This window comes from Anser brachyrhynchus, assembly GCF_964034855.1.
Source record: "Anser brachyrhynchus genome assembly, chromosome: 1".
NCBI classification, from domain to species: Eukaryota; Metazoa; Chordata; class Aves; order Anseriformes; family Anatidae; genus Anser; species Anser brachyrhynchus.
Genome location: NC_137694.1, coordinates 155,338,938 through 155,362,597, shown reverse-complemented (window position 1 = coordinate 155,362,597; position 23,660 = coordinate 155,338,938). Strand labels below are relative to the sequence as shown.

The following is a 23,660-nucleotide window of genomic DNA, read 5'->3' as shown; positions in this document are numbered from 1 at the left end:
TTTCTGATCACACAAGTATTTCATCTCTTGGTTCACCAGTAGTTTTTATTGCGCTTATTATTGTCCATCAAACTCTATTCATATTATGAGTTTTCTGTTTGTTTGTCTTGCAGCCCAACTGTTCAGAGATTTCTTTTTATTGTAGAAAACTACTAAAATTTTATGTAAAAGAGGAGGTTGACTAGCTGAATGTGGAGGGAATTTTTAATTGCACTAATTAAAGCTTTTCACAGGCTTTGCTTCTGTAAGATCACTCATCTTGAAGAAAAGGTGTTTCTTCATTTTCTTGTTGTTTGTGAAAACTTCCTATAAACACTTTTAAATTAAAAAAATAAAATAGAGGAGACTTCCTTCCATCTTTAAGAATTGAAATAGCCTGTTGTGGGGGAGATAAGATCAGTTCCCATATCTGTAAGACTTGGGAAGCACTGAATATACGTTCAAGTAGAGCAGATCAAAGAAGCGTAGCATCTCCCTTCTGTTCCTGTGGCGATGCTGACCTACCTCTGGTTTTCCTGCCCCGTTACACCACTGAAGAGCGCTCCTCAGGTGTCAGGAGTGTGAAACAAGCCCATCCCTGGGGTCGTGGTGCATCCGCATGTGGTGCAGGAGGTCCCTCCGGTCGCTACCCCATCCAGGAGCCATCTCTCTCATTTTTCTCCTGCCCTCTTGGGGCTGCCACCCTTCTGTTTGTCCTCTCTGCAAGCGGAAGAGGTGATACAGCTCACATGATACAAAGTGGTAATTATTTATTAAAAAGAGAGAAATTTTTATTTTCCTTGACAAAATAGTTCAGCCCATCCCTAAAACAGGGATCCTAGACAGCTGTGATGAATTGTCCTGCGGGAAGCTGCCTCTGCTCTGACTGCTTAAAGGAAACAGATTACTTGCATGGGCTCAAGACTTGAATTTTAGGCAACTCAAGTTTAACAAAGTGCACCCAGTGTGGACTGTAGATATTAAAAAAAAAGTTAAACATGGCCCCTATGTTCTGTCAATGATACTTAAACAATGGAAATTACCACCCCGATAAAAGATACCCATATTTATCCTGGGCAAGGGACATCTTCAGAGATGTTGCACTAGAAGGGGGTAGGCTGTAAGCCTTAATGAAACACAAAGAAAGGTGTCAGAGCTGAGGACATACCAGGTTGTACTTTGCAGCACAAAACTCCCAGCCTTGGTTGAAACCAAATCCGGTGGAAGCATTGCCATTGGCTTCAATGGGAGCAGAATTTATAACGGCAGACGGTGAAATCCTGGCTATGTTAAGCCAGCGACATTTTTTTTCACCAAGTGGAGTTGTGGTGAGGTAATTCACCCCAAGTGCTCTTAAACACAGCTCTGTGACCATTGGGTACGTGGCCGAGCATGGGCATCTGGAGCTCAACCTCTGGTGAAGCAACGCCGACAGTGAGAGTGCAGGCACCCTGCATCGGTGGCCTGAGGGTAGGGTTTTCCAAGATAAACAAGGAAACATCCCCTCAGCACCTTTTTAATTTGTATTTTTGAAAAATGTAGTGCATTCCGAGCAATAACAAATGGAGCCATCATGGTGCTAACAGACATGAAAATTCATCCGCTGCTCCACTTAAACTACAAAAAAGCCTTCACCAAAACTCCCAGTTGGGCATTATTTTCTGGATTTACTACAAAAAGAACAATGCATGTTTATTAAAAACAGAGTGGCTTTTAGCGGCAGCAGTAGCACCGCACACAATACACCAAAGCACAACAGGGGCCTTCTCATAGCAATTGATGTGGAGAAGACCTTTGGCAGAGCAATATGGAAATTCACATTCAGTGGCTTGATTAATTTGGAGTTTGGAAGCCACCTTCCAGAGATGGATGACAGTGGCTTATTAAATAAATAAATAATAATAAAAAAAAGCGAGCTGAAGCAGCGCCGGCACTACGGCACCAGATTTATGTCATCGGCGGGGACAGAAAAGGCCTTTGTGGCCGCTATTGTTCCGCCTGTCAGCCGAGCCCTCGGCAGCAGCCTTTTGTAGGAACTTGTGCCGGGGTAATAGCAGGGAGACGACGGCGGTTGGTCTGTTTGATGTAACCCGGTTTTATGTATCCCGGAGCTGGCATCTAGGCACGCACGCGGAAGAAAATAAGCGTGCCGGAGCGCCGGGGCGGGCGTCCCGCATCCCCGCCGGGGCGGCAGATCCCGGCTCTGCTGGCCGTGGGTCCCCAGCACTGGCACGGGGGAGATGCTGGCGAGGGTCTCTGGGGTCTGGCGGTGCCAGGATCGGGGGTGATGTGTGGAGGGGAGGCTCCTTGCCAGCCTCTCGCAGCCCACAGCGGCCCGGCATGGCTGCAGGCCTCGGGCCCTGGGCCGGCCCTGCAGCACAGGGCTCGGGGAGTGCCTGCCCCAAACTGCTTGGAAATTGTTAGGAAGCACCCGGTACAAATGAGGGTATAAGGTCATAATCTGGTATGTTTGGGGTAGAAAAAGTTAGAAACGGTAGGAAAAAAAAATGTCACTCCTGAACCACAAGGTTGTATGTGACATATTCAGAGGGGTGGAGAGACGCTAATTTCACATCTTTTTAGAGGAAACAGTCTGCGACCCTTGTGCTTTTTAGTAAAATCTTTGCATTTCTTTTCAACTTGATATTTTTATGTCTTATCCAAAAAGGCAGAAGAATTTAAAAAGCACAATTTTATTTGGAGTGCTGTGTGGTTCGTTTTCTCTACAGAAACATAAGAAAGGTTTCTGTTGCTCATGTGACAGTCACTTAGCTCTTCCATATTAATTATGACAGGTAGATAGATGACCACAAGTCATCAAAAAATGTGAGCACGCTGTCCTGAAGATGCAAGATTAAAAAAAAAAAATACTAACTTGCTATTGACTGTAAGAGCAATTGACTGTATGTCTCAAAGCCAGTATCACTGAGTGGAAATTAAGAAGTATATGGCACTCACCGAGAATAATACCCATCCGATCTCACCCTCTGACGGCAGGAAAGTTTGAATGAGGACTGAACAGTTGCCTTGCACCCTGGAAGCTTGGATTTTTGATTTGCAAGCAAAATATGAAAACCGTTTTAACTCCACTTACGAAGAATTGAATCATAACAGGATATTATTATTAAGCCTTCTTGAACTCTTTTTCGTCTTTGGCATTTCTTCAGAGGCAAAAGTGAATTGAGTTTGACAAACGTGAATTAAGTAACACAGTGAGAAAAACTCTTCTAGAAGCATTTTGGGGGGCAGATAGAACAAAGTCATCAAGTTTCCTAGTTGCTTGTTTTGGGAAAAAACTTTATACAGATATAAATCTTATAGAACAAAAGTAAAAGGCCCACAGCGTGTTAAAAATAAACAAACCACAAACCAAACAAAAACAACTCCGGACAAGATTCTTAACTTAGTGCATCTCATGTCGATACTGAGTACACAGTAAAGAGATTTGCCAGGATAAAATTATAACATCTGAGTTTGCTATAAATTCCACTGGGCAGAATGTCATCTTATCTGTATAATAAAAAATCCATGAAAATACTGGTCATTATTCTGTATTGTGTCCAAATTTTTAGTGTTTTTGGAAACTGGTGTATTAATTCTTTGTGTGTGTGTGTACTGGAGAAAAGTTTTTCATGAACCAAACTTTATAGTGTGAAATTGGTGGTTGAGCTGAAGGTAAAGAAGGAATGTTTTACTGGTTTCGGAAAACTTCATTTTGTCTCGTTAGCTAGATTTGTACTGTAGCTGGGCTATTTTGCCCGAGGGTGCAAGAGCAATGCTTGATAAGGTCAGTGATGTTATTAGGATTACGTGGTACATGGTAAAAACTGAGATCTGTAAAAAAGTGATTTTATTTAAGAAACCGTGCATTGTGTTCACCGTTATGTGAATGACTGATTTCTGTGTTAGCAGTGTTTGGTGTTGCTGAGCTGTGTAGATCGGTAAGCTAGAACTGCTGCAGTAAGCTCAGTGGTTATGGCTCATGCTACCTGAAACATTTAAATTGCAAAGGATAAACATTGTGGTTAGCCATACACCTCAGTTTAGCTTATTAGCTAAACTTATTAGCTAATCTTATTAGCTTAGGCTCATAAATTCAGGTTATATATACTTCTTCAGAATGTATTTTCTTAATATCATGTAGAAAAGATCCCTGTATAACTTTGGATTAACTAACGAACATGCTATCAATTTCTTAAACTGGCTGATGGTTTCCTTGGTGCAGTGAAGGTTTTGTTGGCAACTTCAGCAGGGGCAAGATTTCATCCACAGCAATCTTGTAGAAACAGAAAATCCTGCTTCCAAAAGGTCATCTTCATTTCTGCTTGACTTCAGTTGGTGAATGGAGAGCTTTGGATGATTTTCAAAAGAAGCAGAACTCATTTTGCAGGATTTACCTACCCTAATTTACCTACCCCAAATTTAAAAAAATATAATAAAATGAAATTGTTTGTGAAGCATCCTACTGCTGGAAGTGCCTGTAAATGGATGTAAATGGATGACTTGTCATTATCTCTGGAGCTATTCTTTCGTGTCATCAGTTGTCTGTGTGAATTAATGTTAGACAACATCTTTAGGTAATATTCAGTGTTTTAAAGAAATTACAGTATATATCAAATGTCGTGCAAGCTATTAAGTTTTGGATTGACAGAAAATAATACACTCAAAAGTGCTTCTTGGGGTGAAACGAAGCATATATTTTTGCCTTGCAAAAAGTAAATCAAGAAAACTTTCTAATCTACTCTAATTGGCGATAGGACAGCCAGACTCTCTGCTTGCCAAAATAGCTGATCAACTCATGCACACCTTAGAGATTTTTTCTGGTTTTAGCAGGCTTTAGATATACCATTACCTTAAAGCCTTGCAGTTATCACTGATTTTGCCGTGTATTATCATAGGAGGAAAATTTGTTCAAATAAGATGCTTCTCTTTAAATAGGTACTAAAAGTTAGCTGATGGCATTTATACATTTATTTATTTTGCAGCCCTTAGAGTGGGGTAAACTGTGTATTCCACGAGACTGAATTTGCCCCAGTAGTTGGATGCACAAAGGGAGCAAGGCTGTAGTTACATTGCTGTTTCTTTTGTAGTTCCCTGCACCCCTCTCATCTGGGCCAATTGGACTGAATTTTATTAGGAAGAAGAATTTAGCACCTCCTAACTGGTATTAATGTTTTTGGTAAAACTACAGGTCCGTGATGCTAGGGGACTGAAAGAAAAACAAAACTTGTATTTGACCCATACATCGAGATACCTGATGACCTGAACAACCAAAAATTCATGAAGAGCAGTGTCCGAGGAAGTAATGACCATTGTACATGGGTATGCTGACTAGTAAAATATAACTCTGAATCAGAAAACTTGGTTAAAACAAGAGGCTGAGAGATCCTGCTGCCATGGCAGACTGTTTTGTAACACACCAAAGTAAATTTTTCTTATTTCTGAGATAAGATTCTGGATTCAGACCAGATCTTCCAAAAGACAGTGAAAAGGAGAGAAATCTTTATGGAGCTTGCCCTGACCTATAAAGCCACCACTCTGCAGGAGTCACAAATGGCTTTTTGGCTAAGTTCAGCAGCTGAAAAGGCAGATACTTGTTTTGTCTCCAACTCAGACAATAGCTGTGGAGAAGAATGTCTTCTTTAAAAGTTCTGGGGATCAAGCTGAACGTTCAGCTGCTAGAGCTTCGGCTCTTCTGGTCCCTCAAAAAAAAAAAAAAGCTAAAGGGCCTAATCCTGCTGCCATTGAAATTGATGCAACTTTGTCTCTTTTCAAATTTTTTTTTTTGGTAGGCTTCTCTTTTGGGCTGCTGGAAGTATGTTTTATGTTTTCAGGTTAAAAACAGGTTTTGCAGTACAATATAAAAACATCTAAGGGAAGGAGAAGATATTTCATTTCTGAAAAACTGTTCTGGTTTGATAATAAGCAGTAGGAAGTTGCTGTTTTCTACACAGCTGCAGATAGTGTGGGCTCCCCCATTTGTGTTTGCAAGCTTCTGTACCGGGGCTGTTGGCAGGTCTCCCCCAGCCAGCAGGCTCTCTGAAGACAGGTAGGTAAAACTATTATTCCAGGGAATAAATGGACTGTCAGCATGTCCCCTTGTTTATTTTTTACAGTAGGAGTGCTTTGGTGCCCACCAACGTTTTGATGTTCTAGTGCTACCCCACTTGCCCAGCAAGTGAGAGCAGGGCTGAGTCCCACCATCAGCCTGAGCAGGATCAAATACACGACTCCAAAAATGCCCTATCCGTACACCCATTTGATCTGTTTGTGGTGGGAGATCCCCTGTTCCTCCTGTTCAAGCTGAGCAAGACAGAAATGTCCATGGCTATTCATAAGGCCGAAAGATCTATGCAGTGTTCTGCAAGGAGGTGGGGTCCCATCAGAGCACACTTTGTTTCTCCGTCCCCTGGTCAACAAAAATTGCTGCTGAGGACAGAGGATTTCCCAGGGGTGGAAGGGAAAGCAGGTATATAAGGAAAGATTTCTGTGAATCTCTGCTGAAAAGCAAATATTACAGTGCAGTTGATCCTTTGTAGAAACCAAGTGATGTTTGTGATGCTTTTGCAAGGGAAAAAAATATAATCTCTTAATTTGGCCCATGCGATACAATAGGAAGGCCTCCTTAAAAGCCTCCTTAATTGCAATTACCTTAAATTGTTTGGACATAGTTCTTGTGTTGTAGCTGTATCTTTTACAGTATATATTGCTTGAGTAACTTCTAGAGTCAGCCAAGGGAGAGAGACACATCTGGAGGGCAGGTCCTCCAACCCAAAGACACTGAGCTTGCTTGCTAGATGACCTGTTCTTTGGAAGCATCTGTTTCTCTTGTTCGGCAGTAGATATCAACTACACAAGTAATGTTTTAGGTTACCAGTGTGAGGTGGGATGAAATCTGCTTCTGAATAGATCACCTGGAAGTTACTTAAACTGAAAAAGTGGTGATGCCCCTGAAAAGGCAGTGGTATCTGCCAATGGCAGCTGTCGCAAGGCAGCTGGGGAAGCAGAAAAATCATTCTGCAGCCAAAAGAAATCTCATGGTTAGCTAATGGAAAAGAAGATTGAATGATCCCAGAAGATGTGGACTTCCAGAGGACTGTATCTCTGAATATCCACGAGCATATAGAACTGCAATAAAAGTACAGCGTGTTTTGCAGAGGAATGTAGGACAAGCATCACATTGACAAAATCTAATTAAAGACAAGCTGGAGAGAATTACTATAAGCTAGCGATGCCATTCTTGCATTTCATGATTTGTATTTTCCATATGGAAGGGGCAAGCAGGTATCTTCAGTGTAACAGCTTTTGTTTTTCGGAGTAAAGGAGGAAAAGGACATAGGGAGACTTACGAGAGATTTACCCTGTACCAACAACCACTTTCATCGGAGGCAGTGTTTGCTGGAGACAATGCAATGTCATGTAGAAATACTTGAATTACTTTTAAGTGAGCTGGCTCAGGAAGTAGGAGCAGCGTAATTGCATTAAGTGCTCTGCTCAAGCTAATGTTTCCTTCTGCTTGCACCGGGGCAGCTCTGATACGTCTGATGGTCTCACGTCAGGTGTGTCGATTTGCCTAATGCACAGAGCGATGCGCAATGCCTACACAACCGGGAGACCAGCACAGGTGCCGCAAAAAGTCGTGTTTTATTGCTTCCTAGCCTGCTTTGCTAAACTTGTCTTCCTACAGTGGAGAAACATCCCCTGGGCGCACACCTTTGTGCGTTTGCCTAGTTCGTGTAACACTAGGTGGGATTAAACCAGAACGGGGAATGACCGGGAGTGGGGCCATTTGGCCTCCCGAGGCCCTTCAGGGAAAGGAAGGCGGGTTGAGCAGGGCGATGGGCACCTCCGCAGGATGCTGCCCCGCGTGGGGCCGTGCCGGGGCTGCCCCAGATCCATGCATGGCTCTCCCGTGGGCCTTGGGACCGACTTCGGCTCCCGGGCGCACCGGGGAGCAGCGGGTTTCCCTAGGGGCACAATGGAGCCATTTAACTGCCTTGCCTGGCTTGATGTATGAAGGTGGCTTCATGAGTAGTTCCCATAACATTTTGCTGGTGGTTTAATCATTACCAAGAGAAAAGGCTAAAGAATGCGGAGAACAGGACACTGCGCTTGTTCTTTTTTTTCGGGGGTGGTGTTTTCTTCTGTTTTTAAGAAATGCATGTCTTTGATGAGATATTGCTGCAGGCTATCGTTTTACATTTTATGTCGGCTACCTTTTGTCAGCGGCTCGTTATTGATGCTGTATTCTGTTTTAATTCACACTTCTCTGCTAATCAATTACAGCGTTTATCCATTAATCAGGTATTCTGACAGGGTCAATAACTGCTTTTCGGTTTTGTGGGTTGTTGCGTGTTACCAAGCAAGGAGCAACAGTCGGCACATCGCTTCAGCACGGTGTTATTTTTGCGGGCCAGTGGATGTTCAGGACAGCAAACACCTAATGAGGCTTCTGGCAATTGCTCTGGTTTTCAGATTCATTGTCAAAACCCTGATCTGTTTGCAAAATTCACGTGCGTGAATTCGAGAGCGCATGGGTGAATGCGTGCACTCACGCGTGTGAGCCCACATACGTGCTCGTGGCCGTGCCTGCCCCCATCTGCCAGCGTGCAAATTCACGTTGGTACCTTGGGAAACGCGCCGGTTCAGCTGTGAGGCTTGTAAGAGATATAGCGGTGGTAAACCCTCACAGGAATTAAAGTTTTTTTTTTTTCATTTTAGCAAGTGGTGTAGATAACAGAGGGGGCAACATTTAATTGGACAGTTACAGTTTTGGTAGTTAAGTTACCGTCTATAATGATGGTAACAGGTTTCAATTATCTTTTTTATGACAGATGTACCAACATTTAATTGTTTCTCGTCAAGTGTGGAAAGAAAAGACACTTCTGTAGATTTTTCAATTCTTCTACATGTCACTTAGCTGTCTGCACCATTGTTTGAGCGCCTTTCTCTCATCCTCTTTGCAGCAATGAGTTGTGTCATTCCCTCATGATCAGCACTTTTGTTGTCTTTGTTTTTTGCTGTACCTCAGAAGTCCATCTTTTCTTTCATCTCCTTCCCATTCATGCATGAGGGAACAGTTGTGCTCTGTTGTGGGGATGTTCCGCTGGATTTCAAACAGTAGGGTTTCTTTTTATTCTCTTCTAAGTAGTACAATGGGGCTGAATGTCTGTTGCAGAATGCACACACTAATATGCCAGGTTATTTGGTTTCTAAGAAGTCAATAAAAATGCTACATTTAGGTTCAGTACTTGGCTTGCTTTTTTTTGCTGTTTGCCTTTCAGTCTTCAGTTATAAATCTGTTTGTTTGTTTCTGGTTATAAAATATAATCCTCTATATTAAATCCAAGCGTGGAATCAACAAACACTTAGGAAAAAATGTTACTGGCGGTGGAGTATTTTCACACTAGCAGATTTGGCAGACTGTGTCTTCCCTGATAAGGAAGGGAAAACTGCCGCCAAATCTAATTAATGGGGTCTATAACAGGGAAGGAGAAAGGGAATGGGGAGGGGGGAGATGCGATCATGAGTTGGTCTTGGCAAAACTTTCCCATTTCTTGGAGACTCAGCAAGTCTTTGCATTTAAGAGAAGGTAGCTTTAGTAGATTTGATTTTTAAGTTGTGGTTTTTTTTTTCTTTTTGCTTGTGCGTGTACTTAGTTTAAAAACACCCATTCAGAAGCCAGCAAAAGGCTAAAGACCTAAAAAGCTAGAGATATCTCCAGACACTTTGTTCTCATATTCAGGAACAATCTTCAAAATCCTTCTTAATGAGGTCATAAAAGAAAAAAAATCGAACAAGTGGTACTTGTGTACCTCTCTAGGATGTGTCATCGGGGTCACTTGCCACTAGGTTATCCTATTTAAAAAGGGATTGGGATAGTTCAATCAAGCATTGCATTAAGAGAGAGACTTTGATTAATTCCTTCTCTTCTCTATTGTGCTATAGATAATTTCAGTAAATTTGTGATACTTTCTTCTTAGTCGGTGTTGAGGCTTAACGTTCTTGATGCGTCATGCTGAGTATTAGCATTTATTGGGCCTATTTGGCTCTAGTAAAGAGGAGTGTAGGCTGCAGACAGCCCTCTAATCTTTGACAAGTGAGGCCATTCTTTCAACATTACCGTTATCTCAGGTCATAGAGAGAAAGTGTTCTCTTACAGGTTTGCTGCAGGAACAAATATTGCGTGTAAAGGAAGGGGAAGAATAAAAAAGTAAGTAGGCTGATGATTTATTGCAGATTTGTTTTTGGAAAATAGAGTTGGCTTTTACGTGGAAAATCACTGGCTTGACTAACTCGTTCCTTTTGTGGCGCAATGGGATAGAGGTAAAGAAATGCAAAAAGCCAAGCTGTATTGCCAACTTATGCTGTTGCTGGAGATTTGAAATGCGGTAGATGTGCAACTTAGAAGCCAGCTGTGATTTTTCTTATTTCTGTACTGCATGAAACCTGACTTTTATTTAAAGCGCTGATTAGCTGTTGTGGGAAATTTCGTTTTTTCTTTAATTCTCATTAAAAAAAAAAAAGAAAAGGATCTATGCTGACAATGAAGAAATTGCCTTATGTCCAATTTCTCAACTAACCATGCAGGTTTTTTTTCCCTTTAAGTACAGGTCTTTAGAATTTGCGTGGTATGTCACTTATTCGTTGTAAAACTTACTATCTTCATGTTGTTTGGTGTAATCTTCTTTCTCTTTCCTGGCTCATTTTGAAAACGTGTGTGATAGTCGCTCCGGAGACTCCAGGCCCTGTTGGGTATACACATACTTAGGCGCTCTTTAAAAAGTGGATTTTTGACCTGATAGACCGTAACGGCTCCCAGGGAGCCACTATGGTCATTGTGTAAATCCTTCTTAGTTTTCGGTTTACTCACTTGATATACCGTAACGGCTCTTAGGGCCGTTATGGTCTATTGTGGTAATCCAGCTGCTGCACATGCGCATGAAGATTTGTGCCTAAAAATCCCGGGGAAGTTTTGTTGGGAGCGCAGTGGGCACGGACAGAACCGCTGCCGTCCTAACAGGGGGTGAGGTGGCTGGAGGAGGAAGCCATGGCTCTTCTGCCTTTCCTCCTGGATGCAGCCAAAAACACGGGGCGCATCAAAGGCCATCGGCCTGCCAAAGAGGATGGTAAAAGGAAAAAAGCCCGCCGCCCGGCTTAGGTGCCCAACATAGCATCTGGAACGATGGGTTTAAATCAAAACGCTCATAAGTATGAAACAGCCCGTTTTTATTTGTGCATTTGTTTAACGTGTGTCTGAAATGCGTGTCAGGCTCCTGCCCAGTGGGATTTTTGACAACTGAGTTATTGACCCTTGAAAACAGGGAGTTGTAACTGAAAGGCTGATATAGTCGTAACTATAGCAACACTGTCAGTGTTCCTGCAATTATTAACTTTTTTTTTTTTTAATAAAAAAATTAAGAAGCTGTTTCCATTCCTAAAGAAACCCTAATTGCAAACCGATGGTGCCACCACGGAGACGCGACGCGTTGAGGCAACGCGTGCCAGTTGCTCACATAATTGAGGTACCGGCAACGTAGGGAAGAAGAGCTCGGCATTGCTTGCCGGTAGGAGGAAAGACGATTTGTTGGGTCCAACTGCTCCTCAGATCCTGGGATGGCAGGCACTTCCAGCCATCGCTTTGTGCTGCCTGCAGCTGGCCAGAGGATACATTTTTGTTCCCCAAAACTCTGTCTTGGGAGAGCCAGGGGCAGAGGTGTGGACATTACTTTGAAGCCTGTGCCTTGGTTTGGCAACCAGGCAATGGGACCGCGAGCCACCGGAGGACGCAGACACATCTCCCTTGTGCCTCTTGGGCTCCTTCCCTCTTCCTAGCCCTGCTCTGTGGCCGAGGTGGCACATGTTGGGTCACTCCAGAAAGCGCTGCCAGTGACAGCTGTTATTGCTGGTCTGGAGTTGGCTTGCGTTTTTTAGCCCACCTCCCAACAGGGGTAGTAAATGCCCATAATGTGTAAGATACGTGGCCCTCGCTATTTAACATGAGCAGAGCGAGTACTTGCTACTGCCACAAATGGCGGCAAGCCCTCCGTTTTCTTATTCATTGGAATTCAAACTATTGATATTACAACATTTAATGGAGTATCCTTAATTGCTTCTGTTAAACAATCAGTTGCTAAGCTTTCCTTAGCCAGGTTTTCAGATAATGGCTTTTGTTTTTGCGTAGCCATCTGTCCCTGTATTAATTGTCCTTTTCCCCTATCATCCACCCGTAATTTTGGCAAACTGGTTCCTGAGGACGGTCTAAATTCCTTTTGCCTCATTGTCTATTGTTGGACACTGTTACCTTTAGCATTTCACACATTTAATGGATGTAGTTCTGGCTACTGAAGGGAAGTTCAGTCACTTGCGCTGCATCATGGGGAGATGAAGTTACTTCATTTCTATGCAACGTTAAGTGCTGGCAGAACAACGCAGAGGCCTCAATTGAAATGATCTCTCGTTTGCAGGAGATCAGCGTGCATGGCAAGTAAAAATGTTTTTCTGCTTTCTCTGTGAAGTGAGGTGACAGCTCACAGCTAGAGGATTTCAGAGCTTCCTCTGGGCTCAGCGCTGAAGTCCCCATTTTGTTTCCACTCTCCGTGCCGAACCGCCATTTGTTCTGCCTGGTTTGCGCAGCTTCGTCCCTGGTCTTTGACTGGAAAGGTGCTTGGTCAAGTGATGTTACTGAAGTGCTCAGGCCCTTCATATTGTGCTCTGCTACTTGGCCGAACCAAGATCATGCTGTCTCCTTTCTGCTTTATCCTCCTCCCTTATAGTCTCTGTCCTATCCTCCCCCTTCTGCTGCTTCATCCTCAAAGACTTACGCCAGGCTACCCACGTCTTCCATAAGTGATACAGCTGGCTGCCCTGAGTTCGTGCATTTTCTCTTGTCTCTGGTGGTCTTAAGAGGTTCCTCAGTACCTGCTTTTCATTGATGCTCCCCTTACCAAAATCTCCACTGACCTAGTTGTCTTTTTTTTTTTTTTTTTTTAAATTTTGTCCTCACCTTACTCCTTTACGTAAGCTTTTGACCTTGTTTTCTTCTGGCTTTCTAAGTGCGTGCCCACCCTGGCTCCCTCTCTGCATCCCCGTTTGATGGTTTGGTTTCTGCATTTCACAGTCACATCTACAGTCCTGCTGCGTCTCTCCTGCAGGTCTCCACAGGCCCCCCAGGTCTTCTCCCCTGGCGGCTCGGTTAGGACCTCACCGCTTGCACAAAGCCCATCCCTCCCCTTGGGGCTGCCTCCCAGGGACCCTACACATTTGTCACCTGTCTCCTCACTGTTTGGGCCAGAGTTTGGCTCTCCAGAGTCATCTCTCTTGCTTTGCCTCGCCTCTAGAGCTGCCTGCTGCATGTTGCCAGCTTCGGATTTTTTGTCTACACTGCCCAGATTCCTGGTTTTCCTCACCCCAGCCCTCTGCCAAACCTGGCTTCTTGCAGCCTGTGATTGCCCTTTTATTTGCTTCTTAGAGAATAAAGCATGTAGATGCTTTTTAATCTTCGTCCTTACTGGTCATGAAACATGGACAGTCTTACAAAAGTCCTTCATCCTCCCTCCTTCATCCTCCCTGCATCCAAAGTTGCCCTAATGCTCCTAGTGCTGGACTAAACATTGGTTTGTTGGGTGCTGGCTTCCAAGCAATAGAAAGAGTGTACAGAGAAGTCAGGACATACATATGTGTAGTTGAATAACAGAGTAATCAACATACTCTTCTATCTTTACTCTCCATGATTCAGTCCATCCTGGTGTAAAACCTGTCTTTTGTTCACTTTTTTTTTGTTGTTGTTGTAATAAACAGCATTTTTGCAGGGGTTGTAAAATAAGGCAGAATATTTTAGGACTAGTATATCTAAAAATGCATAAAATTTAACAACCAGTATTTATAATATCCTTTTTGTGGATCAAAACCTAATGGCATCCTTGAAATGCTCAAGTTAGTGAGCATGACTCTTATCATGGTGGAAAAACAGTTTACATTATGACTGCCTTGGTCAGGAACAGAGGCAACATATCTTTAATAAACCCAAAGACAGCCATATTTGTTGAAAAGAAAAGCAGTGTTTCAGGCCAGACTGCACCAGATTTATTTTTTTCTTTGAGTGTGCTGGGCCTTATCTTATAAGGCATGAAGAATGTCTAGCAACCGAACATTTCTTCTGAGGAAGTAATGGTTGTAGGAGGTAGTGAAATAAATGATTTAAATACAGCACTAGCACCGGCAGTGGCGGTGATTACCTTTCAGCTACACAAAACACATATCTCTTCAGGTTCAGGTAACTAAGAGGGGTATGTGAGACCTTCCTGTGAAAGTCTTCCCAGGGACCTGCCTCTCCTCACTGTTTCTTCAGGGGACTTGAGTCTGGTTTGGTGTCCCACAAAGTACTGTGTCCTGTGGACAGGGAGATGCTGACACCGTGGGGAGGGGGACAGCTTGCCAGAAGGGCTTCCCAAACATCGAGCATGAACTTAGCCAGCAAAAATTCCCCGTTCCCTTTGCCCGAGCACTATCGTCTGGCTATTTTAGCCAAAAAGTTGTATTTCTTGCCACCTATTAACATACAGTGGTAAAGTATTGGGCAAACAGGCCCTGAATTCCTTCCTTGCCTTCCAAAATGATCTGAGCAGGGATATAAGGTCAAATATACTTCTTACTTTTTTTATGTCTGAAAATGTTGAGCTCTAAGAGATGGAAACGAAGAAGGGTCACGTGTGAAGTATCTGGTTGCTCGCTTTCTTCTGGCGGGGATTTTGGAGAGACGGAAAGCAGTAACTTTAAGGGCAGAGCTGCTTCAGCTCCGTGAGATACGTCCTCAGCCCACAGCAGCTGTAAATCTGCAGGGCCACACCTGTATTTGCAAGGTAGGTTGGATGCCTGCAGCGTGTGGATGCACAGCGTGCAGAAGCACTGCGAAAGCAAGCCATTGGCATCGGTAACTAGTGATGGGACAGCCTTCCACCTAGGGTGTGGGGGCCTGGTGGGACTGAATATTTCGCTGGAGAATTCCCAGACTAATGACATCGCCTGAGATGTGGGGAAAAGCAGCTTATTCCAGCAAAGTGTCAGGAGTATTTGAGGCCAAAATCTGTGGGGAAGATCACTTTTCTTATGTCTTTGCTTTATGGAAGATGAATTCTTTTTGCCGCTTTCCATTGATACATGCTACTGTTGTACTGTGTCATATTTGGTATATATATGTGTGTGTACTTATGTGCAGATTTATACGTGCATAAATAAGTAAAGTGTACATATGTATATATATATTTATACAGGGACACATATATATAAGCGTAAGCATGCATACATGTAAATAAATACTCACCGCTGACTGTCATGGTTACAAGCCAGAAGACAACCTTATTTTTAAGACAGGATATCATACTGTATTTCCAGTTTCTCATATTGTCAGGAATACAGTTTGTAGGTTTATTGTTAATTACATCTTTATACTTTTTTTAGAAGACTCTTAAGAAGTAGTGTTTTTTTTCTTGCTTGCACCCAGAGCAAGTGAGATTATTATTTTGCATTTTTTCCTTTAAAATCAAATGACCCAAAAAGGAGGAAATCCTTTGCTTTCTGGAAGTGTTCTGTAGAAGTGAGTGGATATGCCACAATTTTTTTGCAGTTCATCAGATGCTAATCTCTGACAACAAACCTTGCTGTTACTGAGACATTAGCTCTACTAAAATGTTATTCAGGAAGATAAAAATTGAAACTCCATGACATTCCTCCTATCAGCAAGGAAACAGGTGATGACAAACAAGGGGTGATGTGAGACTAAAACTGGTGTTTCAAAGCATCCAAATTACATATATATAATATCAATTTTGAGAGACATATTTAGCAAGAACATTTCAATTTGATCCACAGCACATTTCAGTACTTGTAGGACTGCCTCCTTTACAATTCTTTGTTTCTTAATATTAGTACAGATTAACTGACATACTCTGCAGAATTAAAATGTATCTCAAGATAATTTCAATATAAAAACTTTTGTACTAAAGTATATCTCAGATGATGCCCAATCAAAAAAAGCCGACAAATTTGGGAATGGAATTTTTTTTTCCTTTTTTTCCAGTACAGGATAGAAGGCATATGTTACATAATTATCTAATTTCCGTAAGTCTGAGCCTGTATTCATGACAGAGGTCATTAAAGAGGACCTTTGAAGGAAAACACCGTGATGCCCCTACATGTTTTCACAGGGAGTTTTTTCCATGAGGTTATATATCAGTGAGTTCAAAGAGTCTGTATGTTGTTCAGTCTTTATACAGATGTTCAGTGCTATAATATTTACTTAGAGAAACAGAGCTGCTCGTTTAAAACATCATAAAAACTGCTAAATGCAAGTAGGCCTAATCCTGTTTCTCCTTATAGGTTTTATTTCCATGTAATCCAGGATTTTTGCTCCTCCATTATATATCAACGTTAGGAACCAAAAGCAATTTCCTTTATTTGTGCAGGCTGCAAGGCAGGCAGTATGGTTTTCTTCTTTGCTTATCACTAAATAAATACCAATCAGCCTGCATCATGAATTTGGGGAGCAAAATCCTCGCTGCTGTGGCGGTGACCCCTCCACCTTTCCATCCCATCCTTTTTCTTGCAGCCAGGCCCTGCTCTGCCCCCCCGCAGCCAGCAGCGTGGGACAGGGCTGTTCTCTGAAGTCTGGGGTTCAGGCGGGGGGGCTGCTGGTGGTGGTGTGTAATGTGTAGGGAATCCACACAGAACGAAGCCACGGTGTTTTGTAGGAAGGGTCATCCGGTGAAGCAAGGCCGTCGGGGAGGAGAGCGGCTTTGACTCCTGAGCATTACCAAAGTTTCAGCTGGCTTTTTCTTGCATTTTCTGACCCCAGTAAATATCTACTGTGGCAACCACGGCCTCGCGAGCAATGTCACCTGTGAAATACAGATAAGAAGCCCCCACAGAGCCTGTAATGTCAGCGCTCGTGCTTGCACTTGCGCGGAGCCAGGCCCACCAGGTGCTTCCAGTGCCCCGTCAGCGGCTTCTGGCTGCTCACTGGACTTCTCTTTTGTGAAGATAAAACCATGGTGCTCTGCAGAAAACTTGATTTTTCACCTCATCTCTATTTCGCTCTTGATGATGATGATTTGTTAAACTCCAGCCTGTGGCCAGTGACTGACTGACCATCAGATGGGATGGGGCTTCCGTGTGGGGGATCTGCAGTGGAGGCCGGGGTCATGGTTTTATGACCGGTTTAAGTCTCCCAAGGTGTGGCAAAGCCAATCTGAAGTTCTGTGAGAATATTTAGAGATAATTAAATCAAAGTAGCTTAGAAATATATTTTTTTTCTAGAGCAGGCTTCTGCATTTAGTTTTTTTGCCCGTTTCCTCCTTCACACATTCATGTTATCTACGCTGTTAGGTCTGGCACTTTCACAGCCTTCGAGCTTGCCTACACAGCAACGTTCATCCTTGGTAAGACAGGCCGTGGTGATATGACCAACACATTATTTCAGAGCAGTTCCTTGCTGTCGGCAGCCCCCGGTGGGGTCCATCTCATCCCAGTGTGGTCACCTCCTTCGAGGCTTTCAGTGACCCGCATGTGGGTGAGGAGGGGGTTTGTGGCTGAATCCCCCTGTGGAGGGTGAACCTAGGGCTCTGAGCGCATACCTCAAATACACGTCCCTGGGGACAGCAGGATCTGACTCCCCAGCTCAGTAGAGCGAGGGGGCTTCGTTCCTTTCTGGGTGGCATTGGTGCTCTCTCTGCAAAAGCTTGCCACTTGAGAAAGAGGGCTCGGTGGCTGGAGGGGACTGAGCCCAAAGAGACTGGTGAGCACTACATTTCGTATCTCCAGTGTCCTGACCTTACCAAGGAGACAGTTTTGGAGGTGTGCTTCTGAGTTAGGTGTCGTTGTGCCTGTTCCCATGTTATAAAAATATCCTTCAGCTGGCTATGGGGAAGATCAAGTTAAATTGATGGCTGCCAACTTTTTATCATTAGTTTCACAATATTTGGTATTCCTTCAAGACCAACTTCTTAAAATGTCAGCCTTTTTTTTTCTTTTTTTTTTTTTTCCACTTTTAAAGAACATAGCTGGGTTTAACTTTTGTAATGAAAAGCTTGAAAATACAAAGCCAAGTACACAAGAACCAGAAAATAATACTTCATCGTGCATTTTAAATGTGTTGAGTTTTTTAATCCAGTCTCACAATGTGACATCACTTTGTTCTTGATTTTTTAAATTCTTGATGTTGTTAGCAAATATAGAATGAATGGCTTTTTCTAGAGGCACACAGATTAATGGGCAGATGTGGGATAAATAGTGAAGAAAATGTATGTGTTGGTTTTTCATTGTAATCTGTACAAAAACAGTAATGATTTTAATTCTTGTAGCATACAAAAATACACAGAAGAACAGGGAAAGACATTGGATAATAAGGCTTTGCCAGGTGTTTATTTACTGGAGATCGAGGAAGTTTTGCAATCTCCATAAGGTTACTTAGTCCCACTGCTGCTACTAATTTTGTACGTTTTAACTTTAGCTAATCGAACAGAGACATAGTTAAAGGCATGAAAACCTAGAAGTCAGAATTTTTGGGCCACCTCTGCTATCTTTTGAAATTAATAAAATAAGATCTGTTTTTCAGCTGGTTTCGCTCTCAAAGGCAATAGGGCTGGGCTTATTATTACTGCTACCATAACTGTCATAGAAAGATTCCCACATTTTGTTTAAATTTAATAGTGATAGAGGCATAGAAAATTCATTTGATCTTATATAATGTTTTCATGGTTAATAAGATTTACATATGACATTTTTGTATAATTAAAAGTACTGGAATTTCATTGCAGTAGACTTTAACTCCCATGATTGAAGTTAAGCGAGATTTTTTTTTTTTTTTATAGCTAATCAAGAGTTTAACTGCCTCTGGGGCATTTTAAGAAAATGTTATACTGTACTTAACGAACATTATACTACAAATAAGAGTGATATTTCGGTAATTAAAACAGTCTGGATATTGCTTAATGAATGTTTTTCTTATCTTAATGTATAGGCCATAAGGATTCATGTAGTTGCCTTTATTAACTTGTGGAGTTAGTTAAAAAGCTGGTTAAAACAGTAAGTCCATATCAGGTCAATATAAAATGCTTATGTAGGGATTTCATTGCTCTTATAAATCTGACTAGTTAAAAAATAAACACAGATGCTTGTTTGTGCCATCCTGAGCCGTACTGCAGTGTAGTATTTCTGCCTGTAGACATTTCTAAAGTATTGCCTGGAACACTGCAATATTTGCAGGTGTTCTTCTTTATCGTCTGTTTTGGAAATATTTTAAAATTTGCACCATACTGATATCCAAAAGCAGACAGTGATTGTTTTCCAATTAGTATAGCTACATTTGCTGTTGAACTAACAGCAGTGTGTTTTCGTTCTTTCTCCTGTCATACTACACCAGCTTTGATGTAATTACCTTTTTCTTTTGGATGTAATTGCGATGTGGTTTAGAATTATGGTTACACAGACTGTTCTTCAGTGATTTCATATTTACTAATTGCTTGCTGAATTTTTCTTCACTGCTCAGCTCTTTGGCACAGAAATCATTCTAAATAAGTTCACTTTAATAGAAAATAGTTCTTCAATCTGCAATGCTTGGCTAAACATAAATCATATTTTTGCTTCTCATAGTACTCTGAAAATAATATGCAGTTTATTTCCCCATTTGAAAACAAGTGCCTTAAAAAGATGTTCACCAGCTGGATTGCATGTGCAAGCTTCTGAGTCTCAATTTTGCAAAGTCTCTGTGCCAAAAAAAAACGAAAATAGGAGGCTGGTCTACGTGTAGCCTGAGAACACAGGGAAATGGAAGAGTTTCAGAATCCCGAATTAATCCCCAGTCCTGCAGGCACTTAAGCACATGGTTAATTGTAGGTGTTTGCCTAGTCCTTTTGATTTCTCTGGGTGAAGCACATGCTTGAGCAGGTTTTCAGGAGCGATCTCAAAGTGCAGAGAAGACCGCAATATTGTTTTGTTTTCCCTAAGTAGTAAAAATGTCTGCGCTTTATTTAGTAGCGTAATTTGCATACACTTCTAAGTAACTGTACAGGAATCACTGAGCTGTTGGTGTTTGGCAAGTGTGGAATGCCGTAAATTGCAAGCCAACATAAAATATGGCCCATTTAGCAAAAAAATCTCAGAAGTACAAAGGAAACCTCATTTTGCAAAATCTCCCCACCACAACAGAAATTAGAATAAAACTGGTAATAAAACATCAGAAATCCTGAAAGACACAAAGCGAGGGGAAATTTTCTTCCTTCCTATGGCTTCCTCCGCACCAGTATATCGATACTCATTTTTCTTTATTCCTTTACTTCATTTAAATATTAGCAGGCACATCTTCAGCATAGTTTTACTGTAACTACATCATGAATCAGAACTAACTTTAGGGCTGGTCAGATTTTCCTTTTATCTCACACTGTGCATATACGCATTTCTGACCTGCACAGGCTTTGGCGTGAGCAGCTGCACCATCACTCACCAGGCAGGAGCTGGGCTTCGTTGAGGTTGATTTTGTCAAGCGCATATTTCTTATTTTACATGGAATTCGTTAGCAAGTCCTTTACTGTTTGGAGGCTTTAGCTGTTTGGGCCTCAGACAGTAATCAGAGTAATTAGCACTTAATTCTTGAATCCTGATCTTGCTCTTGGCCACGCAGCACTTTCCACACATGCACACGGTTGGGTCAGTGGCGGCACGGGGGAAGAGAGGAAAACAGTGGAGAAAAGTGGGGAGAAGCATATCCAGGGAGAAACAAATTCTGTCCAAATGTTTTTATCAATTTGTGTGTGTGCGTGTGTGTGTGTGTATAGGGACGCGGCTGGGTGCACAACGTATGCATGTGGCAGCGTTGTGACAGAACTAGTGACAAAAAAGTGGCCCAGGATGGGCTGGAGTGGAGAGTTCAAATTGTTTCCCTTAGAGGCAAAAGTGTTTTGGTGGTGACTGTACGAAGTGAGCACCTCCTCAAGATTCAACTTTTCTGCAGAGGCTACCTGTCTGATTCTATAAAGGTGCCACCGTTATTGATTTGCACTTTGTTTTTTATTTACTTCCTAAGGAAAAATTCTACATCGTGTGCCCTGTTACAGCTTGTTGGTGATTGTCCTAAACTGGAGGATGCTCAGCCTCAGAAGACATGCATTTTCCTTGGTGTTGCACAGCCCTGAGCACACTTGGTGCATTTTGCTTTGTACACAACAGTGATAAACCAAAACAAATCATAAATCAATGCCATGCATCCAAAGTAATCTCTTTTTACTTTGCAACGCACATGTTCAAAAGAGCAATTCTGTGTGCACTCCTTTCTGAGCCTCTTGACGTAGTACTGAATCTTCGGTTTTATTGTGGGATCTTTTTGTTATTTAAAAATTGCTGTAATGTTATTTTGCAGCTGGTAGCTGCAACTCTGTAAAAAATACATAATACACGAGCTTCTGTCAGGACATCATATGGCTAAACAAAATTTTCAAAAATCTCTTTAGAGTGTTGCGGTTTATTAAAAATGTGGATTAAAAAGAGAGAGAGAAGTAACATTAATTAAATATATGAAACCACTTAAAATGTACCTATAGAAATTAAAACTTCAAAATGTCTCTATCTGTAGGAAAACAGGGAAGCGAACTGTTATCTTGGTTACACCTTCCTTCGGTGAGCGAGGCCTGGTGAATGTGTTGCGGACAAACACGTAATTTTTCCATGGTCTGTCCGAGGTTTGGGTCTGGCGGGGCAGCGATAGGTGTCCCCCGGAGCCAGGAACTTGGCTGATGCCCAGAGCGAAGCGGGGCCGGCGGCGTGGCCCAGCCGTGCCATGTTGGCGTGACAGGCCGCCGCGAGGCTGCCGCGCCGTGAGGAGGGGAGCAGGCCGTGCACAGGGCATCATCACGTGTGTTCGAGCTCCCCAAGACAGGACACCAGTTAACCTCGGGTGATGGCAAACGCGCGCAGGCACGGACGGGCTTTCCGCTACGAGCAGCCTGTTGCCACGAGGAGCAAGCAGTCCTTGTGGCCCTGACCCATTATTTAAATCTCTTTCTTAAATTTCCCTATTAAATCGAAGAACGGTCACACTCGCATCTTCCTTAGGCCCAAACTATTTTTGCTGCTGTGAAAATGCCAGACTCTAGTAATCGGAGAAGCCGATAAAGGTCCTCCCCGTCCCCCGTCCCCCCCCCCCAGTTCGGCTATTCTGAACTGAAAAGAAAAGCCCCATCTCCAGTCACAGCGATTCAAGCCATGGTGGAGCTCTGAGTGAACCAAAACAACGGGGTCAAATGTGGTTGAAAGAACACGGTGGGGTAAATAAAAGGTCATTTTTTATTTTTTTTTTAATGTTTAGTGCTGGTGGGAGGAGAAAGTTTGGTTAACTATTTAACCTGTGATAGCCTTTCATCATTTTATGGCTTAGGGGTCCGTGATTTTAAGCCTTTGTCAGTAAGTTACTGGTTTGCGCTCGATCTGTGCCCCAGAAAGGCTCTGGTTTCCAGTTACAGGGCTTACATTGGTTTACTGGAGATAGGAAAAATTATAAGTAGCAGCTGAAGACACACATTTTCCCTAAAACGACTCGCCAGCAACTTTTGCAGCGGTACTCAGTGTTCGTTTAAGCACTGCGCTGCTTTCCTCTACTGACTCTTCTCCGTGTCACAGTTGTTGTGTTCTTTTTTTTATCAGAGGGGCTCTCCCTCCCCGTGTCATTTGTCTCTGGTTTTGGGGTATAAGGCTGTGTCCTGCCCGCTGGAGCGAGCGCTGACCCGGGGTCCCTGGGAAGCCCCCTCTGCCCTGCTCCCTGCTCTGGGCTCTCCAGCAGCAGCCACTCCCCGACCCAGTCGGCCCCTTCGGAGAGCTGGAGCACGCATTGCGGAGGGTACGACTTGTCCTTTGCTGAGGCTTTCTCCGCGCTTCTCTGCCCCCCGTCCCCGTCACTGGATCCTTCATGACTTTGTACAAATGCCCAAGTTTATTCTCTCACTTTCTCGAGACCTGAGAGAGGGGATCCCGCTCCCGTCTTGGCTCCTGGCATCTCACACCTGTATAACTCCATCAGCTTCAGGGGCATTAATCTCGGCAGTACATCGCTGTGAGATCATATCGGCCTTGTTGGGGACTTTAAAAGCAGACAATGCCTCTTTCAAGGCGCTTTGACTCATCAGCAAAGCTGCTTTTCAAAAGCCCTAAACCACGAGACCTGCTCGCCCCTGTCTGCCTGAGCAAGGGGCTGCTGCCTTGCCGTTAAGGAGGGAGAAAGTGGATATTTAGGTTTGAAGGATTTCTCAATTTTCTTTTTTTTTTTTTTTTCTTTTCTTTGGAGCATCAGGGAGATGACCTTAGTGGTTTTGGAACAAAGGAAGAAATCAAAATGTAAAGCAGAGTGTTTGATATGTTGAAAAGCCACAGTTTTTATTTTAGCATAATTGGATCACTGTTAGTGGCAGTTGTTGGGTAAAGCACCTTAGCGAAGTTCTGGCTTTATACACAAGTAAATATCATATGTCTTCTCTTTTAACATAAGCCTTTTTTTTTGTCCCAAAAAAAAGCAGAACTTACCAGTTTACCTTGAATTTCTTTCCCCTAGGAAAGCGCTGGGCTTTCGGAGCCCCGTATTCTGGCCGCAAAGCTGGTGAAACCATCTTTTGTTTTCCGCCCGAGAAAACGTTAGCATTTTT

The 23,660-nt window shown here is 42.9% G+C and overlaps 1 protein-coding gene across 3 annotated transcripts in view; it reads left to right on the top strand.

The window, feature by feature from the left end:
- Positions 1–23,660, top strand: part of CLYBL (citramalyl-CoA lyase) — a 160,318-nt gene that overhangs the window by 54,030 nt on the left and 82,628 nt on the right. The window contains exon 1 of one of the 3 annotated variants that reach the window (XM_080575944.1): positions 22,254–22,303. The exons of the other annotated variants lie outside the window; for them this stretch is intronic. Coding sequence (XP_080432070.1) covers positions 22,269–22,303 — 35 coding nt within the window. The 5' untranslated portion in view covers positions 22,254–22,268. Of the gene's footprint in view, positions 1–22,253; positions 22,304–23,660 lie in introns of those variants that run through there. 3 annotated transcript variants of the gene reach the window in all.